This window comes from Populus nigra, chromosome 3 (genome assembly GCF_951802175.1).
Source record: "Populus nigra chromosome 3, ddPopNigr1.1, whole genome shotgun sequence".
Taxonomy (NCBI): Eukaryota; Viridiplantae; Streptophyta; class Magnoliopsida; order Malpighiales; family Salicaceae; genus Populus; species Populus nigra.
Window position 1 is genome coordinate 27,225,850 of NC_084854.1, and position 14,585 is coordinate 27,240,434.

Sequence of the window (14,585 nt, forward strand, 5' to 3'; positions counted from 1 at the left end):
CTATGAACATATGATTTTCTTTATTATAAATGGATAATGCAAATATGACTTATATACTTTAAATTTAACATGAGAAGAAAATTACAGATAAATTACAATAGCATGTGGATTTATATATTATGAAATTATATAAACAATCTAAAATATTTATTGATATTGTAAAAAATAGTTAAACTAAAAAAATTTAAAAATAAAATAAATGGTAATAATTTTTTAAATATAAAAATAAATAAAGAGTAAGTGTTGCTGGGCTTAGATGGCTAGCATGCGTGCCCAATTAGTTTTTTTTTAATTAAAATATATTGTTTGTTTAGGTAAATGAAGAGTTGTCCACTAATTCTTTTTTTTTTTAGCCCCTTTAGTTATTAAAAAAGTAGGGTTTGAGTTTTTGAATTTTAAAATCATTCAATTTATTTTCACTTGAAAGTACTCTAAAATCATCTTGAAATCTCAATAAGTTAAATTCCAATCCAAAACATCCTTTATTCAATTTATAAATAAAAAACAATCAAATCAAATAAAAAAACTTTATAGGCTTTGATCTTTTTTTTTTGGCGTGTTTAAAGGGTAATATCACCTCTATTAAACTCATTATATCTCCAAGATGAATCAATTAACACCAAAATCAGCTCTCCTTATATGGTTAAAATGTGGTTGGTCGAACCCTTTTCTCTCCTCTTCCTTTTCCAATAATTTTCTCTTTTCTCTTTTAATATTCAATGACTTAAAGGTGATAAAAAATAAAACTGAGGAATGAAATGAAGAAATTATAAAATAATTATGATCAAATAATGAAAAAAATAAAATTTAAGAAACCAAATTGAAGTTTTCCGCATCCCAAGAGCAATGCAAATGACAAGGGCTCCTTCTTTTTGTTTGTGTTAGCTTTAGCTTTAATCTCTTTTCTTTTAACTTTCTCAATAATAACCTAAAATTTTGTTTTGTAGAAATATAACACTGGAATATGGTTCTATTCTCATACTGAAGTAAGTCCTAAAAAATATAACATTTAAATATATCTTGTGAGAATTAAATTAATAAATGTTAAAGGATAAAAATAAAAAGAAACTAAAACTTAATTGAGGAAAACATAGCCCAATAAACAATAATGGCTCGACTTTTTGTTGTATTAGCTAGGTAATGAGGCAGGTGGAGGAAGGATTGAGAATTTGAGATTTTGGTGAAATGGAATTAATAGAGAGAATGAATCCGTAGAATAATTAATCACGCGTGTGTTTAATTTGTTGCCAAGAAAACCAGCTGTGCGTTATTCATTCACGACAAGCTGGATGCAGTATCTCCAGTAGTACTCTCTCCATGGTCCATGCATGATATTATTTTATGCTGTGAAGTGTCATTGTTTCTTCCAAATTATGCAACCTGTACTGATCAAACAGATCGATCGACTGCACAGCTTCTTTTCTGATCTTTCCTTTCTCACTCTCCTGTCTGACCTTCTGGGTTCTATATGGTTATATATAAATGAATGCATGAGTACATGTTAATTTATCAGCTGAAGAGTGCTGTTCCTAGTTCAAGTTTAGTCCATAAAAACTGATCACTATATATATAGTTAACGGCCAGCGCTTCATCTTAGTTCGTGATGCTTTATATATATATATATATATATATATATATATATATATATATATATATATATATAAGACAATGCATGGAGATATATATCCCAGATCGATCGGAGGGCGGTCTCGACAACAATTAAACACCCGAGTGAGGACAACAGTACTCCTATATATACATCAATAAATCCATTAATATTGCAGTTGAGAAGAGTGATCATAGCCTGGATTATAGATTGATAGTTTCAAAGACAACTCGGTCAAAAAGTTGTAGACACATGCATGAAGCTAGCTCTTGGGTTTCTAAAGCCACTTAACTCGTTTTTGTAGCTAGGTTTTTTCGCTGTCCAAACCCAATATATCTTCAATATGATAATCTTTGAGAAGTTTTCAACGTACAGCCTCGTCAATATTAATACATGCATGTTAATTAATTAGCCACATGGAAGGAAGCAACAGATGGGATTGGAGAGATCGAGTCCCTCGATAGATCGCATCTTTTGGGAGGCAAGACCGCTCGATCCATAGTGAATTAAGTGCGGATACTTCTATGGCTAATAATGATGTTATCTATCCATGTATTAATTTAAAAAAAAAACAAGAAGGTTGCATGAGAGTACGACAAAAAGTGCCATCTTTGTTTATTTATTCGAGGAAGAGATATTAGGAATGATTGGAAATACAAATAAATAAATAAATACGAATTAACAATAAAAGAAGCTAGGGTTAGGCAAATAAATGAGGAAGAAGAAGAAGAAGAAAATCCAAACACATAACAATCAATGAAGGAAAGGAAAGAGACGGAAACTTGCCGGAATATTATTTTAGTATATCTCTTGTAATTATAATTTAAATTGGGGGAAGAAAAAGGAATATAAGAAAAGAAGATTCCGTGAGAAGGCCGGTTGTACTCACTCTCTTTTCCTTCGATTTCAATCCATCCATCGGTGTCATGTTCATGGTTGTCTTATTATAATATAATTATCCTTTGTGTAATTGTAATTCATGGCATCACCTTATCCTCAATTTTATTGTATCTATCAATCCATCATTATTTATTTTGTGTAGTAAGTATACATTACCACACTACACAAGGTATAAATATATATTATTAATCCTGATTAATTGACCCAAAAAAAATTATTTTTGTAAAACATGATTAAAAAAAAACTAAAGATCTAACTCTAGTTTTTAATTAAGTTGGGTTATGACAATGCTTTAACTTGTTTTTTCTTTAAAATAAACCAGTCTAATCCTCGAGTAAATGGAGTCACAAGTTGACCCAGTCTAAATTTTCTAACTATGTTATTAATACCAGTAAGTAATTAATCGGCCATATTAAAAACTCTATTGCCTCTGGTCAGGCCACAACAACTAATATTGGAATACAAAAAAAATCTAATAAAAATTATTTTGATATATTTTTAAATAGACGAACACATTTAAAAAATAATATACGATAAGTATTAGTAATACACTTAAATTTCTTGATTTAAATAGAGTGTTGGTCGTGAACTCATAATTATAGAGAGAGCTACATGTCCAATTATCTTTTTATATGGAGAGGGTGTTTGAGAGTTTGATGATGGTTACTTTTCAAAATATTTTTTACTTGTAAATATATCAAAATAATATATATATATATATTCCTAACACCAGTACATCAAAACAATCCAAAAATATAAAATAAATTAATATTTTTTAAAAAATAAAATTTTTTAAAAAACATCATTCTAAACATGTTACTAAATACAAAATAACTTCAGGGTTGTCAAATATATATGTGGACTAATCAGGTTAAAATTTAATTTAAGATTGTATTTCGTAATATTTTTTATTTAAAAATATAGTAGAATAATATTTTTTATTTTTTAAATTTTTTATTAATATTAGAAAATAAAGTTAAGAAAAATTAAAAGTGCTTTTGAAAAAACATTTAATTTTTTTAATTTTAAATTAATATTTTTTTGATGTTTTTAAATTATTTTAATATGTTGATGTCAAAAATAATTTAAAAAAATAAAAAAAATATTTTTTTAAATAAAAAATATTTTTTTAAATAAAAAATATTTTAAAATACATCAAGAAATCAAACAAATTCTAAAACTTTTTAAAATCATGGTCCGCAATCCCAAAGAAAGGAAAAAAAGAAAGAAAATAAAAGAGAATAATGGTGGACTGGGAGGGTGGTGGTAGTGCTGCTCCCTCATTTGGGTCAAACAAGTCTCCCCCCTCTCGTCCTCTCTTTCTCATTCAAAAAAAAAATTATTTCAACCAAATTATTTATCTATCTATATAGCAGTGTTAATTACACAGAGCGAGAAGGAGAGATTGATTTAATAATAGAGATGACTACTTAATAGATTCTTTCAACCAATCGGTCATTAATATTACGATTAGGGAAAGCAGCAGCAGCTCCGAAATTCCAGCAAGATCAGCAAAGGTACAGGGGATGGGATTAACAAGAGTCCGACGATAGATCTGGGGAGTACGTATTCTTTTTCTTCTTCTTTTTTTCACTCCTAATTTTGCTTTCAATTTTCTTTTTTTTTATTTGATTTGATTTAATTTGTGATTTGTTAATAAAACTGCCTTCCCTTGCATCTTACTGTTCTCCCAACTTATTCTCCACTCCTCTTTCTTGTCTTTTGGTTGCTTCTCCTCTAACCTTATAATTAAGCTCCAATTTTGGTGAACCTTAGGAAATCTTGGTGGAAATAACCTTGAATTCATTGCAGCAGCCAGAGATAGTGTTGAGGATCAATTGGGGTCCCAATCACTTCCCTTTTCTATTCAGCTTAGTTTTCAACAACCCCTTTTGCGGAACCAAAGATCAACTCTTTCTTTGAGTTATTCAACATCTTTAAGGTCAGGGTGTGGAATATTGGTAATTATTATTAACGCTGTATGTTGTTACATCCAAGTACCATTGATATGGTAAGTGGTTAAAGTTGTGGTTTTTATGGGCTATCCAGAGGGCCATTGTAGTTCTTATGGTCACTTCTTTTTCTGAATTCCCCATTGATTCAAAGTTGCTTCAGGTAGTACAGTTTTACCCAATTCCAGGGTTTAGAGATTTAGTGACAGAAAAATATCCTTAAGCCTTAGGTTATGGTCCCTAGTAGAAAAATTGGTGTGCTGGATATTTATAATAATCATGTGTGTTTTTGCCAAGAAAATCAGAGTCTTGTTCATTCACGACTTTGGTTAATAACAAGGATGCACTATCCATGTGTAGATGGATATTCTATTTTGTTCAGTGTTTTTTTCCAAATGCAAGCTATACTCAAATGGAACTGTTACACTTCGTTCCTCTTTCCTTTCTCATTCTTCTGTCTGACCTGCTGGGTTTTGTGGTTATAGATGAATGCATGATATATGTATCAGCTGGAGAGCGTTCCTAGTTCAAGTTCGGTCCATAAAAACTCATTAGTTAATGATCAGTATTTAGATTGTGATGATATGACAATGGATCCCATCAATGGAGGGAACAATCTCAACAACAATCCTAATCTTGCCTCAAAGCAAAGATTGCGTTGGACTCATGAGCTTCACGAACGCTTTGTTGATGCTGTGGCTCAGCTTGGTGGGCCGGATCGTAAGTCTCATAAACATCCACGTGACTGGTCTTTTATTTCTAACTTTGATTTTTTTGTTATTTTTTAAACACCATTTATCTGATTTTTTCAAATATATTCTTTATAAAGCATCGAAGTGCTTAAATTAGTGAATGCCTTTTTTTCATGCAATTCTAGTTGTCTCATATGTTTAATTGACAAGTTGATTGTTTCTAGAGAACTTTGATCTGCCATTGGATATCCTGTTAAGCATTTTGTCTAAATGGAAATATCTGGCAACTATTGCATATTTTGACTGATGGAAAGGCAGGCGAATACAGAGGGAGGCAATTGTTAGGAAAAAAATAAATACTAGATGACATGTCATGGGGCTCCCATTTAAATAAACTTCTTTTTGCCTGAAGCCGGAAATTTGTTTATTTAATTATGTGAGAACCCAAGTGAGAGTTATAGCTTGATATAACTGCATGAAAAGGCAGATCAGATGTTCAAAACATGTCATAAATTTATTGAACAACTAAGGTGTTGAAGATTGTTTTTTTATTAGATTTTTTTTTTAATTTAAATTCTCTTACCTCTCTCTCCAGGGGCTACGCCTAAAGGTGTTCTCAGAGTCATGGGCGTGCAAGGCTTAACAATATACCATGTTAAAAGCCATTTACAGGTATATAAACTCAATTCCCATCCTATTCAAAACTTCAAATTCCTTTTTCTTTGATTATTCAGGAAGCAGATACGCCATGTTCTTGTTTAATATCATCTAATGACTGTGATCTCCTGATGTATCCAGAAATATCGACTTGCAAAATACCTTCCTGACTCCTCATCTGATGGTAAGCCCCCTTGATATCTGCTGTTTATGTGCTTATTTGCTCATGCATGCCACACTGTTTGTGCATCTCTTAACAAATTAAAATGGTAATGCAAGGGAAAAAAGCGGACAAGAAGGAAACAGGGGATATGATTTCCAATTTGGATGGTTCATCGTAAGTAGAGCTTGTCTCTTCTCCTCTTTGTTTCTGTTATCCATAATAATTTTGTTCATAGAACCATGTGTTGTGGACTTCTTTTGGACACTCTAGACTGAAGAATTTGGTTTTATTCTAATCATATAAAACGCCTTGTCACCTTGGCCGCAAAGTCATGACTCACAAATTGTATATTTCCTAATTTGTTTTGAATCATTTGGAGATTGGCTTGAGTTATTTGAGGATTCTTTTTTGCAGTGGCATGCAAATTACAGAAGCACTCAAGCTGCAGATGGAGGTGCAAAAGCGTCTACATGAGCAATTGGAGGCATGTTTTCCTTGCACTCGCATCCGATTAATTGGTTTATTATCATTTTTTTCCCTCATCAGTATGATCATTTATCACCGACTTGGGCTTTTAAACTCCTGCTTGAATGAGGAGAAAGGATTAATCCATTTCTGTTGATGTTTTTGGGAGATGGAAATAATAGCAAGAGCCCAATTTTACCATCTTTGTTTATTTATTTATTTATGAAACTTTAATATTTTTCAGCCCCATCATGTGTGGAGACTTCTATGCACATGTGTCCTTGGTTCTAATCTAAGGTCTAACTGAACTGTGTAGTCAGAGGTTTATGTCCAACCCTACTCTTACCAGCATGCAATTTCTTGTTTGCTTTGAACATAACAGGTACAGAGACAGCTACAATTACGCATAGAAGCCCAAGGGAAGTATTTGAAGAAGATAATTGAAGAGCAACAACGATTGAGTGGAGTTCTTGAAGATGTGCCTGGCTCGGGGGTCGCCGCCCCAGTATCAGGTGATAACTGCCCAGAATCTGACAAGACAGACCCAGCAACCCCTGCCCCAACTTCTGAATCACCCATCCAAGACAAGGATGCCAAGGAACGTGCCCCAGCAAAGAGCCTTTCAATTGATGATTCATTCTCTTCTCAGCCTGAGCCACTGACACCAGATTCACGTTGCAATGCTGGCTCCCCAGCAGAGAGCCCTAGAGGTGAGAGATCGATGAAGAAGCAACGGGTAAGCATGGGTGTAACATATGGTAAACAAGAGATGGTTCTTACACACCAGATACTAGAGTCAAGCTTAAATTCCTATCCACGACCACACTCTGGGTAGAGAGCAGTTTGATCCTTCATCTGGGTTATCGATGGGAATCGAAGATCAAATGGAGAAAGTTTCAGGCAGTGATGTTTAGTTTTGGTGGCTGCATGATTTGGACCCTCCTTGACTCTTTACATTTTGCCTTGCCTGTAATTTCAAACGTGTTTTTAATCAGGTCAAACAAATTAATGTTAGATAATTAGGTTCAAGGAAAGTTGTCCATTTTACATTGATATCCTATAAACTTAGTAGATGCATTGAGTAAATGAGAAACAATATCAACGAGGATGAATTTGGTTATAACTGCAATCGCCCTCCTTGGCAGTTGCAGTCATTAATTGGTTTCGGAACTACGAGATTTATTAGTTCTGCACTGCACGCTTGTTCACGTATAATTGACTATCATGCTTCTTGACAAATGGTCACTAGGAAGCTCTACCTCAGTTTCCAGGGTAAATAACAAGGACTTCCTTGACATTTTTATCCAAATCCATGACCTTTTCATCCCGAACGACCTTTTCATGCCATTAAGTTTGCCAAGATAAAAAGAATCAAGCCTATTGACTATAAGTGGTGGGGATGGACAATATAACAATTCAAACTTGGAGGTGGATTAAATTGAGTTTGCAACTATAAACATGTTTCTATGGTACAGCAGCTGTCATGAAGAACGATGCCTCTGATGGTTTACCCTCCTTAGAATGCAATGGCGTAGACGTTTGCTGAAGGCCTCAAGCTTTTCAAATTTCTCACCCTTGGGCTTCTTTGGCACTGTAAGAGCTTTCTTCTTCTTCTTCTTCTTCTTCTTCTTGTTCTTGTTCTTCTTTTCCTCTTTTGTTGGGACTGGGGATTTTTGCTGTATGCTTCCTTGAGGTGTTGCAGATGCCTTTAGAGTCATCTAAATACAAAAAGAAAACGAAGAAAATGACTTTCTTATAGTTATATGATGCAGATTAACAGATTATTTTGCTGGCACAAATGCAGCAATTTTATAATGGTTCTCATTTCTTTAATGGATACCAAATGAATATTTATCTTTACTTTTCTCGCCTGGGGTGTGGTGGTCTTTGAGTGTGTACGAGATACCCATGCTTTCGATAATGAACGAAAGGAGATCTTTAACTGCACTAGGCCAAACCAACTGAAACTACAGCCATTATGCATGCTTTTTTTTTTTTAAAAAAAAAAGTTGCACAGCATATATACAATAAGGAAAGCAGGTGAAAAAGGGCACAAGTTAGTGTTGAACTGAATCTATGGTAACACCCAGGAAAAATCATGAAAGAGAAAGGGAAGTGACCTCATGGCTATTGTCCACAGTTCTGCATTCAGCAGGAGATTCTTCATCGCTGCCTCCTAGGGAGGAGCATCTTCCCCAACTCTCTCTATTAGAGCTTGTATAAGAGCAACACTCGCTCTGGCCATTTGGTTTTCCCTGTAAAATCAAAATTCCCATATCCAGTGAAAGATCAGTAAAGAATTTCAGTCGAACTCAAAGCATGGGTGCAAGCCCAAGAATCACATTTAGGAGAGTAAAAAGACGTGTGTGATCCCAGCAAGGCAGAGTTTGTACAGTAATTAGTAAAAGATGTAGAAGTAATGCAGATGCATAATGACCATTAGGGCAGTTGGCTCTATATATCCATAGTGTCCTCGACTAATAAAAAAAAATAACATCATAAAGGAAAACAAAAGAAAAAGAAATATCAGGCTATTCAGAATATTTAAGATATAACTTAGGTGTTAACAACCAAGACTCATATCTCATTCTGTCTTCATTACTTGATTTCTAAGGTCATTGGTCAAAACAAAATCAAACAGTGTCATTCTTCGCTACATGCAATACTTTTCCAACAACTGTGTACCTGAACTGCAAGTACTATACTCTAAAAATGTCACATTATTTGATTAACCTGCGCAGGTTATTTTAAGGGCAACTTGTGTGTATACTGTAACCATTCAGGGCATTGGCTGGTAAGAGAGTTACTGGGCACACAAATGTATGAATCTTGACGGGAGTAAAAAAATCCATTTGAGCTAAAAACTGCAACGCCGCCATTGAATTTCCAATAAATGTTTGGCCCAGTGCATTTAGCCAAAGACACATTTTGCACTAGCCAAGGACATACACAAACAACCATCAGTTCTCCAGTACTGGTTTCTCTCTGTTATGACTACAACCAGGTTTTTAATGTTCAAGTTTCCATTACTACATTCACCTGCAAATTTGGTGGCTCATCGCTGCAAGGCCCAGCATTTTCACTAGCCATGGAGTCCTAAATCATCAACACAATATTCAATTCAAAAAAACAACAGAAGGAAATGATTAATTAAGCACAAAACAGAAGGTCTATACCACTATATTAGCTAATGGTGCAACTTCAGAAAGAAGTTCGCTCACAGATTTCGTGGTTGGAATGCTAGGACGAACAGAAGAACTTGCAGCATCGGTACAGGCTGAACGAAGGCCTGTGATTATCTCATACAAGAGGCTCTAGGAACAAAAATTGGCAAATAATATTTGGTTTCATTTTCTCAAAGAAAAAAAGAAGAGAACAAATAAACAACAGGCCATAAGTTATCATTGCATCATGCTGGTACAAAAGGAGTACTATCATGTTGCCAATCCTTTTGGACGGTAGATGCACCGTCAACTCTCAAGTAGTTGTCATGGGCATTTTTATGGTAACGTTATAACAGTCCAAGCATAATGAGTTTTCATTTTCACGCAAAGCACTCATGTTGACTAAACAGCTGTAAGAAATTGTTGAATAGTTATGGTCATAGTGTGTCTTGTGTATTTGATTTCTGCAGTCATTGCAACGCAAGAGATCTCACAAAATAAATAAATAACAGCAGATATACATATACTTCGGATAAAAAAAAAATCATAAATAAATAAATAAAATTGACAAAGTTAATAATTATAATGCACACCCACCAAATGGATGAGATGCCGCTTGTTAAATTTTAAGTTACTATAATGGTCTCTGGGTAGTGAGCTAGCTTATTGGTGCAAAAGCTGAGATGCTTAATTAGAAACAGATTCCAAGAAGCAAGAAGATGTTAGAGGAATTGGTACCGACAGCAGTAAAGGAAAGAAGATAGCAAAAGCTTTAGGTTTGTTAATTACCAAAATCAGCAACTGATCTGAAGTTGGTGTTTTAATTGTTCAAAAAAGCCAGGTAAGGAGATCACCTCATCCATGCCAGCACTGACTTTCAAATCACCCAAATCATAATATCTCTCAAGCTTATTTGAAGAAGCTGAAGTTTGAGGAGGGTGAAGGACATTGAAGAAGAAAAAGGATACCGAGTCATAATAAAACTGCGGTCGAGAAGAGTTGTGATCGCCATCAAATTTTATCATGTTCTTATCCCCCTGCAAAAGATGGAAACTTTGTTAATTTGTCAAAATGAGCCAATATGGTTATAGAAGGATAAGAAATTTGGAATGATAATTACTGCATAGGAGTTAAAGATGAGGTCGGCATGGCAGGGTTGAATGAATTTGTCCTCACTGGCATGCCCAAATAGAGCAGGAATGAATGTTTTGGGTGCTACCTGTGAGAATCAAAAGGCATCAATGCCTTTATATCATCCAGGAAATAAAGAACGCAACATATTACTGAAAAATGGGTGTGTGAACATGGAAATAATATATCTGATGCAAATAAGTCGCATACAATCCCAAAAATTAGGCATTGTTTTTTTTTTTGGTGGGCGTGCTATAAGAACAATAGTAGGATGGTATGATCTCAACATCTAACGGTCTAAGAAACAAAGACAAACCTTTAGGCAGTTAAGATCCATAATATCAAATTTTGCCTTCTTCTGAATCACCCATCGCATGTACTGTACCGCCATCTTAACCTGATTGCAATAAAATGTGTAAAAAAGTTACATTTGTATATGCCAGACATTAAGGGAAATAAAACAAGTTTTGAAACTCCAAATAACCTCATATTTCCAGATTGGTTATATATGATTAACAAAGATGAAACTAACAGCATCCAAACCCCAAAAATTACCTGAGGCCACACTAGAGAATCCTCAAAGACACAAATGGTAAGGAAAATAACAGAATAAACATTCAAGGTTTAGAAACCTAGTCAAATACATGGTTACAAGCGTAGCATGCAGTATTTATAACTTGGAGATTGATCATTGAAAATGCTGCATATAGTTATCCAAATCAAAAGGAAATGCAAATTACAAGACTAACACCAATAAATTGCAGAAGTAACAGAAGGATCAACAGACTAAACCAAACAAAACAATATATCAAAAGTATTGGTGTAAGGACAAGTGCAAGAGCTTCCAACAGTTAGGCACAAAACAAAAGATAGAGAGACAGATCCATACAGTAAATTTTGGAAGCCTGATTTTGTATACATCAACGAGTTCCATCATTAGATCAAATAAATTTGCAAAGGCACTATCCAGCACCATTCCAGCTATGGATGGGTCTTCTGCTCCATAGAGAAGGCTGAATAATATTACAGAACAACCACTTATCAGTTGTGTTAAGAGTCCTTAAAAAGGTATTTATCATCTCAATTATAAAAAAAAAAAGGTACCTAGTGACTGCACCCATGGATCGTCCCCACAGGCCTATACATGATATTTGTTTGTTGCTTCTTAGATACGAGACCACTACTTTGAGGTCATCTCTCTGTCATAGGGGAAAAGAAGGCATACAGAAAATGAGAGAGGCCAAGTTACATTAGGACTTAATAGAGAAGGGACGTACCTCATGCCAACCAAGGCTCACATAATCACCATCAGATAAGCCAGAACCCGAAAAATCAAGAGCAAAAACAGTGATATTTGATGGAAGAAGAATTACAGCAGCCTCATTTGCATCTGCTCTACATCCGCTGCATTTTTGTGCAAGTTGCTAATTGAGTAAGTTTTCTGCCCTTGTGCACTATCTAACAATTACTAATTTAGGGAAAGGGCGAGGAAACACAATGCACTGTTATATACACATACAGTACATTTCACTGCAGATCTAGATTTTATAACTAAGCCCAAGCTGACTTTGATGTTGAAATCGAGCACCTTAATCCCAAACCAGGATAAAGGAGAAGACTTTTAATACAATGACAGCAAATGTAAAACCACTTTCAACATATGGATGTAGATGTCACAGAACCCTAGTGATGCATTGCATCAGACTCCTGATGTTGTGAAAAGTAGGCTATGGTGCTGGGTGTTAATAAAAAAAAAAGAAGCCACATTGGTGCCTAAATGTGGTGAGAAAAAGAAAATGGTTCTCATTTATTAGTGGAGAGGTGCGGGTAAGGAACCTAGCTGGAGAGTAGGATTGGTTTCAGGACATGAAATACCAGATCTTTGACAAGAAAGTGAACAAAGTCAGTGGATATGATGGCTGGGAAGAGAGCCAACATGGCTTGCCTCTGGTCAATGAAGTCACTGAAAGAAATGTATGTAGAATGGAAAACCAGAGTATAGACTTAAAAAAATATTATACTGAAATGAATAGCGATAAGGTAATGGTCTAGAAAATTATCTATGAATGCATCAGTGATTTGATTTGAAACAGAAGCAAATAATAGATTTGGCCAAAAATGAAAACTAATTACAACATTTTTATAGAAAATTTGATTATATACAGAATATAACGAACCAAAAAAGGAGATCCATGTAGCCTACCTAATTAGTTTGGAACTAAGGCTTATTTAAGCTGAGTGACGAGACTATATAGAAGCAAAACTACATGGAACTGTCAGAATGATTGTTGCCTACCTGTTTCCATGGCAGTATATAACGCAAGGAAGGGGAGTATCTTCAGGGAAAGGTGAAGGCAGGTAATGGCTGCATCGCAAGGTATGACCCCTTGCATTGGTAAGCTGCAAGCAATTAAAGACATAAAGTTAAAAATGGCAGTAAATAGGAACGATAAAAGTGAAAATTAGTGTGAATTAATGATTCCCATACTCGCCTCCAAGTCTTGTCTCTTGTATGCTCTACCAGCAAGAGTGAAATCCTTCTCCCATAAATACTGATCTGGGTTATAATCCGCCCTGTACAAGAATATATGGAGCTCAGCCAAATACATTATCAATGACAAGAAGAAGCATATTTTGATTAAAGGGAAAAAAGTAAATAGAAATAGTAAGCACAGAAGGGTACCTGGGAGGGCGAATTACAAATTTGATGAACTGACCAATCATATCATAGAACTAAACTTGGTTTCTAATTGGGCATATCCAAAAGTATATCCTCCCCTCCAAAAATGTAGCAAACTTGAGCCAAAGTCAGTGAGCGAGCAAGTGAATGAAGATGAGAATCTGAACTCAACCACCCATTTACTTGTCTATTTTACCCATGCCACTTTCAGGGGTTTTTTTTTTTAGGAGTAAGAGACTGTGACAGTGATGAAAAACAGAAAGCAACAGAAAAGGAAAGGAAAGTTTATCAGGGGATCTCAAAAGGAAGGAGTGTTGGCCTTTAAAACCTGGAAAAATAGAATTTCAATTCTTCAACTAGTTGAGCCAACTCATCGTCCTTGCAATGGAGAACGGAAAAAAGAATACCAAATTCAGATCTTAGAACATTAAAGACATCAAACAACAAACACCTATTCCTACTTGACCAGGTAAAAGACGAAAAAATGAAAACTTGATGAGAAAGGGTTTCCTTTATACCTTGAGAGAGAGAGAGAGAGAGAGTAAGTCCACGTCTTTACCAACAACAGAAATGTAGATTAAAGAGAGCCATAAAGGAGGAGGAGGAGTGTTTTGACCTCGTTGCTTGCTGCGTGGGATGTGGTTGGGTCGTCGCCGGACACTGGGGATGGGGGAGAGAGAGAGGCACAGCTTACAACAGTACTTTCTACGCTTTTGTTTGATTAATTGTTTTTCTTCTACCTCTGCTTCCTTTTTGCCCTTTTCTTTTTATATACCATTAGTAAGTGTGTTCTATACTTCTATTCATTCATCTACATTATTGAATAAATAAATAAATAAGAGAAAGGGACACCAAATTTTTATTCCATTTTAGGATTTTACTTGCATCTACCTGTGTCAGCCATTGCCAGCTTCTGCGTGTCTCCGTCCTGTCCTTTTTTACCTTTACCGATGCTCCTCCTAGGACGACGTCATTCTGTTGTTGTAGTATTTGTTGTATGATTAGTTATTTTATTTCTTTACTTCCTTCTTTCCTTGGACAGCTAACCAACTGACCATTCACATCACCTTCCTCCCTTCCCCCATTTTGCTCTCCTTTTTTGTTTTTTGTTACGTTGTACTAGTACACCACAGACAACTACAATATTGTTAGATCATACTACTACAGTACGTGCG

General features: G+C 34.9%; 2 protein-coding genes across 7 annotated transcripts; one reads left to right on the forward strand and one right to left on the reverse strand.

The window, feature by feature from the left end:
* Positions 1-3,738: 3,738 nt before the first annotated feature.
* LOC133688233 (myb family transcription factor PHL7-like) lies at positions 3,739-7,558 on the forward strand. 3 transcript variants are annotated; one of them, XM_062107656.1, is made up of 8 exons: positions 3,739-4,068; positions 4,283-4,448; positions 4,944-5,178; positions 5,746-5,822; positions 5,949-5,991; positions 6,087-6,144; positions 6,385-6,454; positions 6,818-7,558. In XM_062107656.1, exons 3-8 carry the CDS (start codon positions 4,959-4,961, stop codon positions 7,268-7,270), a joined length of 921 nt encoding a protein of 306 aa, XP_061963640.1. In that variant the 5' UTR covers positions 3,739-4,068; positions 4,283-4,448; positions 4,944-4,958; the 3' UTR covers positions 7,271-7,558. The 3 variants fall into 3 exon arrangements, with proteins under 3 accessions (XP_061963640.1, XP_061963641.1, XP_061963639.1); XM_062107657.1 differs by lacking the exon at positions 4,283-4,448 and having other exon boundaries at positions 6,096-6,144; XM_062107655.1 differs by lacking the exon at positions 4,283-4,448 and having other exon boundaries at positions 3,741-4,068.
* A 141-nt stretch (positions 7,559-7,699) lies between these two features.
* On the reverse strand, positions 7,700-14,211 carry LOC133688230 (uncharacterized). 4 transcript variants are annotated; one of them, XM_062107648.1, is made up of 14 exons: positions 14,027-14,208; positions 13,414-13,788; positions 13,223-13,304; positions 13,027-13,130; positions 12,008-12,134; positions 11,835-11,929; positions 11,620-11,743; positions 11,047-11,127; positions 10,720-10,818; positions 10,454-10,636; positions 9,612-9,749; positions 9,475-9,531; positions 8,556-8,690; positions 7,700-8,153 (listed from the first exon to the last, which is right to left on the reverse strand). In XM_062107648.1, exons 2-14 carry the CDS (start codon positions 13,452-13,454, stop codon positions 7,917-7,919), a joined length of 1,503 nt encoding a protein of 500 aa, XP_061963632.1. In that variant the 5' UTR covers positions 13,455-13,788; positions 14,027-14,208; the 3' UTR covers positions 7,700-7,916. The 4 variants fall into 4 exon arrangements, with proteins under 4 accessions (XP_061963632.1, XP_061963631.1, XP_061963633.1 ...); XM_062107647.1 differs by having other exon boundaries at positions 13,929-14,208; XM_062107649.1 differs by lacking the exon at positions 9,475-9,531 and having other exon boundaries at positions 13,414-14,211.
* Positions 14,212-14,585: the final 374 nt, after the last annotated feature.

Coding starts and splice junctions, on each gene's coding strand:
- LOC133688230 (XM_062107648.1), bottom strand. CDS start 13,454: ATGATTGGTCAGTTCATCAAATTTGTAATTCGCCCTCCCAG. Junction 11,930..12,007: donor TGAGCCTTGGTTGGCATGAG/GTACGTCCCTTC, acceptor CCCCTATGACAG/AGAGATGACCTCAAAGTAGT. Junction 9,750..10,453: donor TCAGTGCTGGCATGGATGAG/GTGATCTCCTTA, acceptor TTTTGTTCCTAG/AGCCTCTTGTATGAGATAAT.
- LOC133688233 (XM_062107656.1), top strand. CDS start 4,959: ATGTATCAGCTGGAGAGCGTTCCTAGTTCAAGTTCGGTCCATAAAAAC. Junction 5,823..5,948: donor ATGTTAAAAGCCATTTACAG/GTATATAAACTC, acceptor TGATGTATCCAG/AAATATCGACTTGCAAAATA. Junction 6,455..6,817: donor GTCTACATGAGCAATTGGAG/GCATGTTTTCCT, acceptor TGAACATAACAG/GTACAGAGACAGCTACAATT.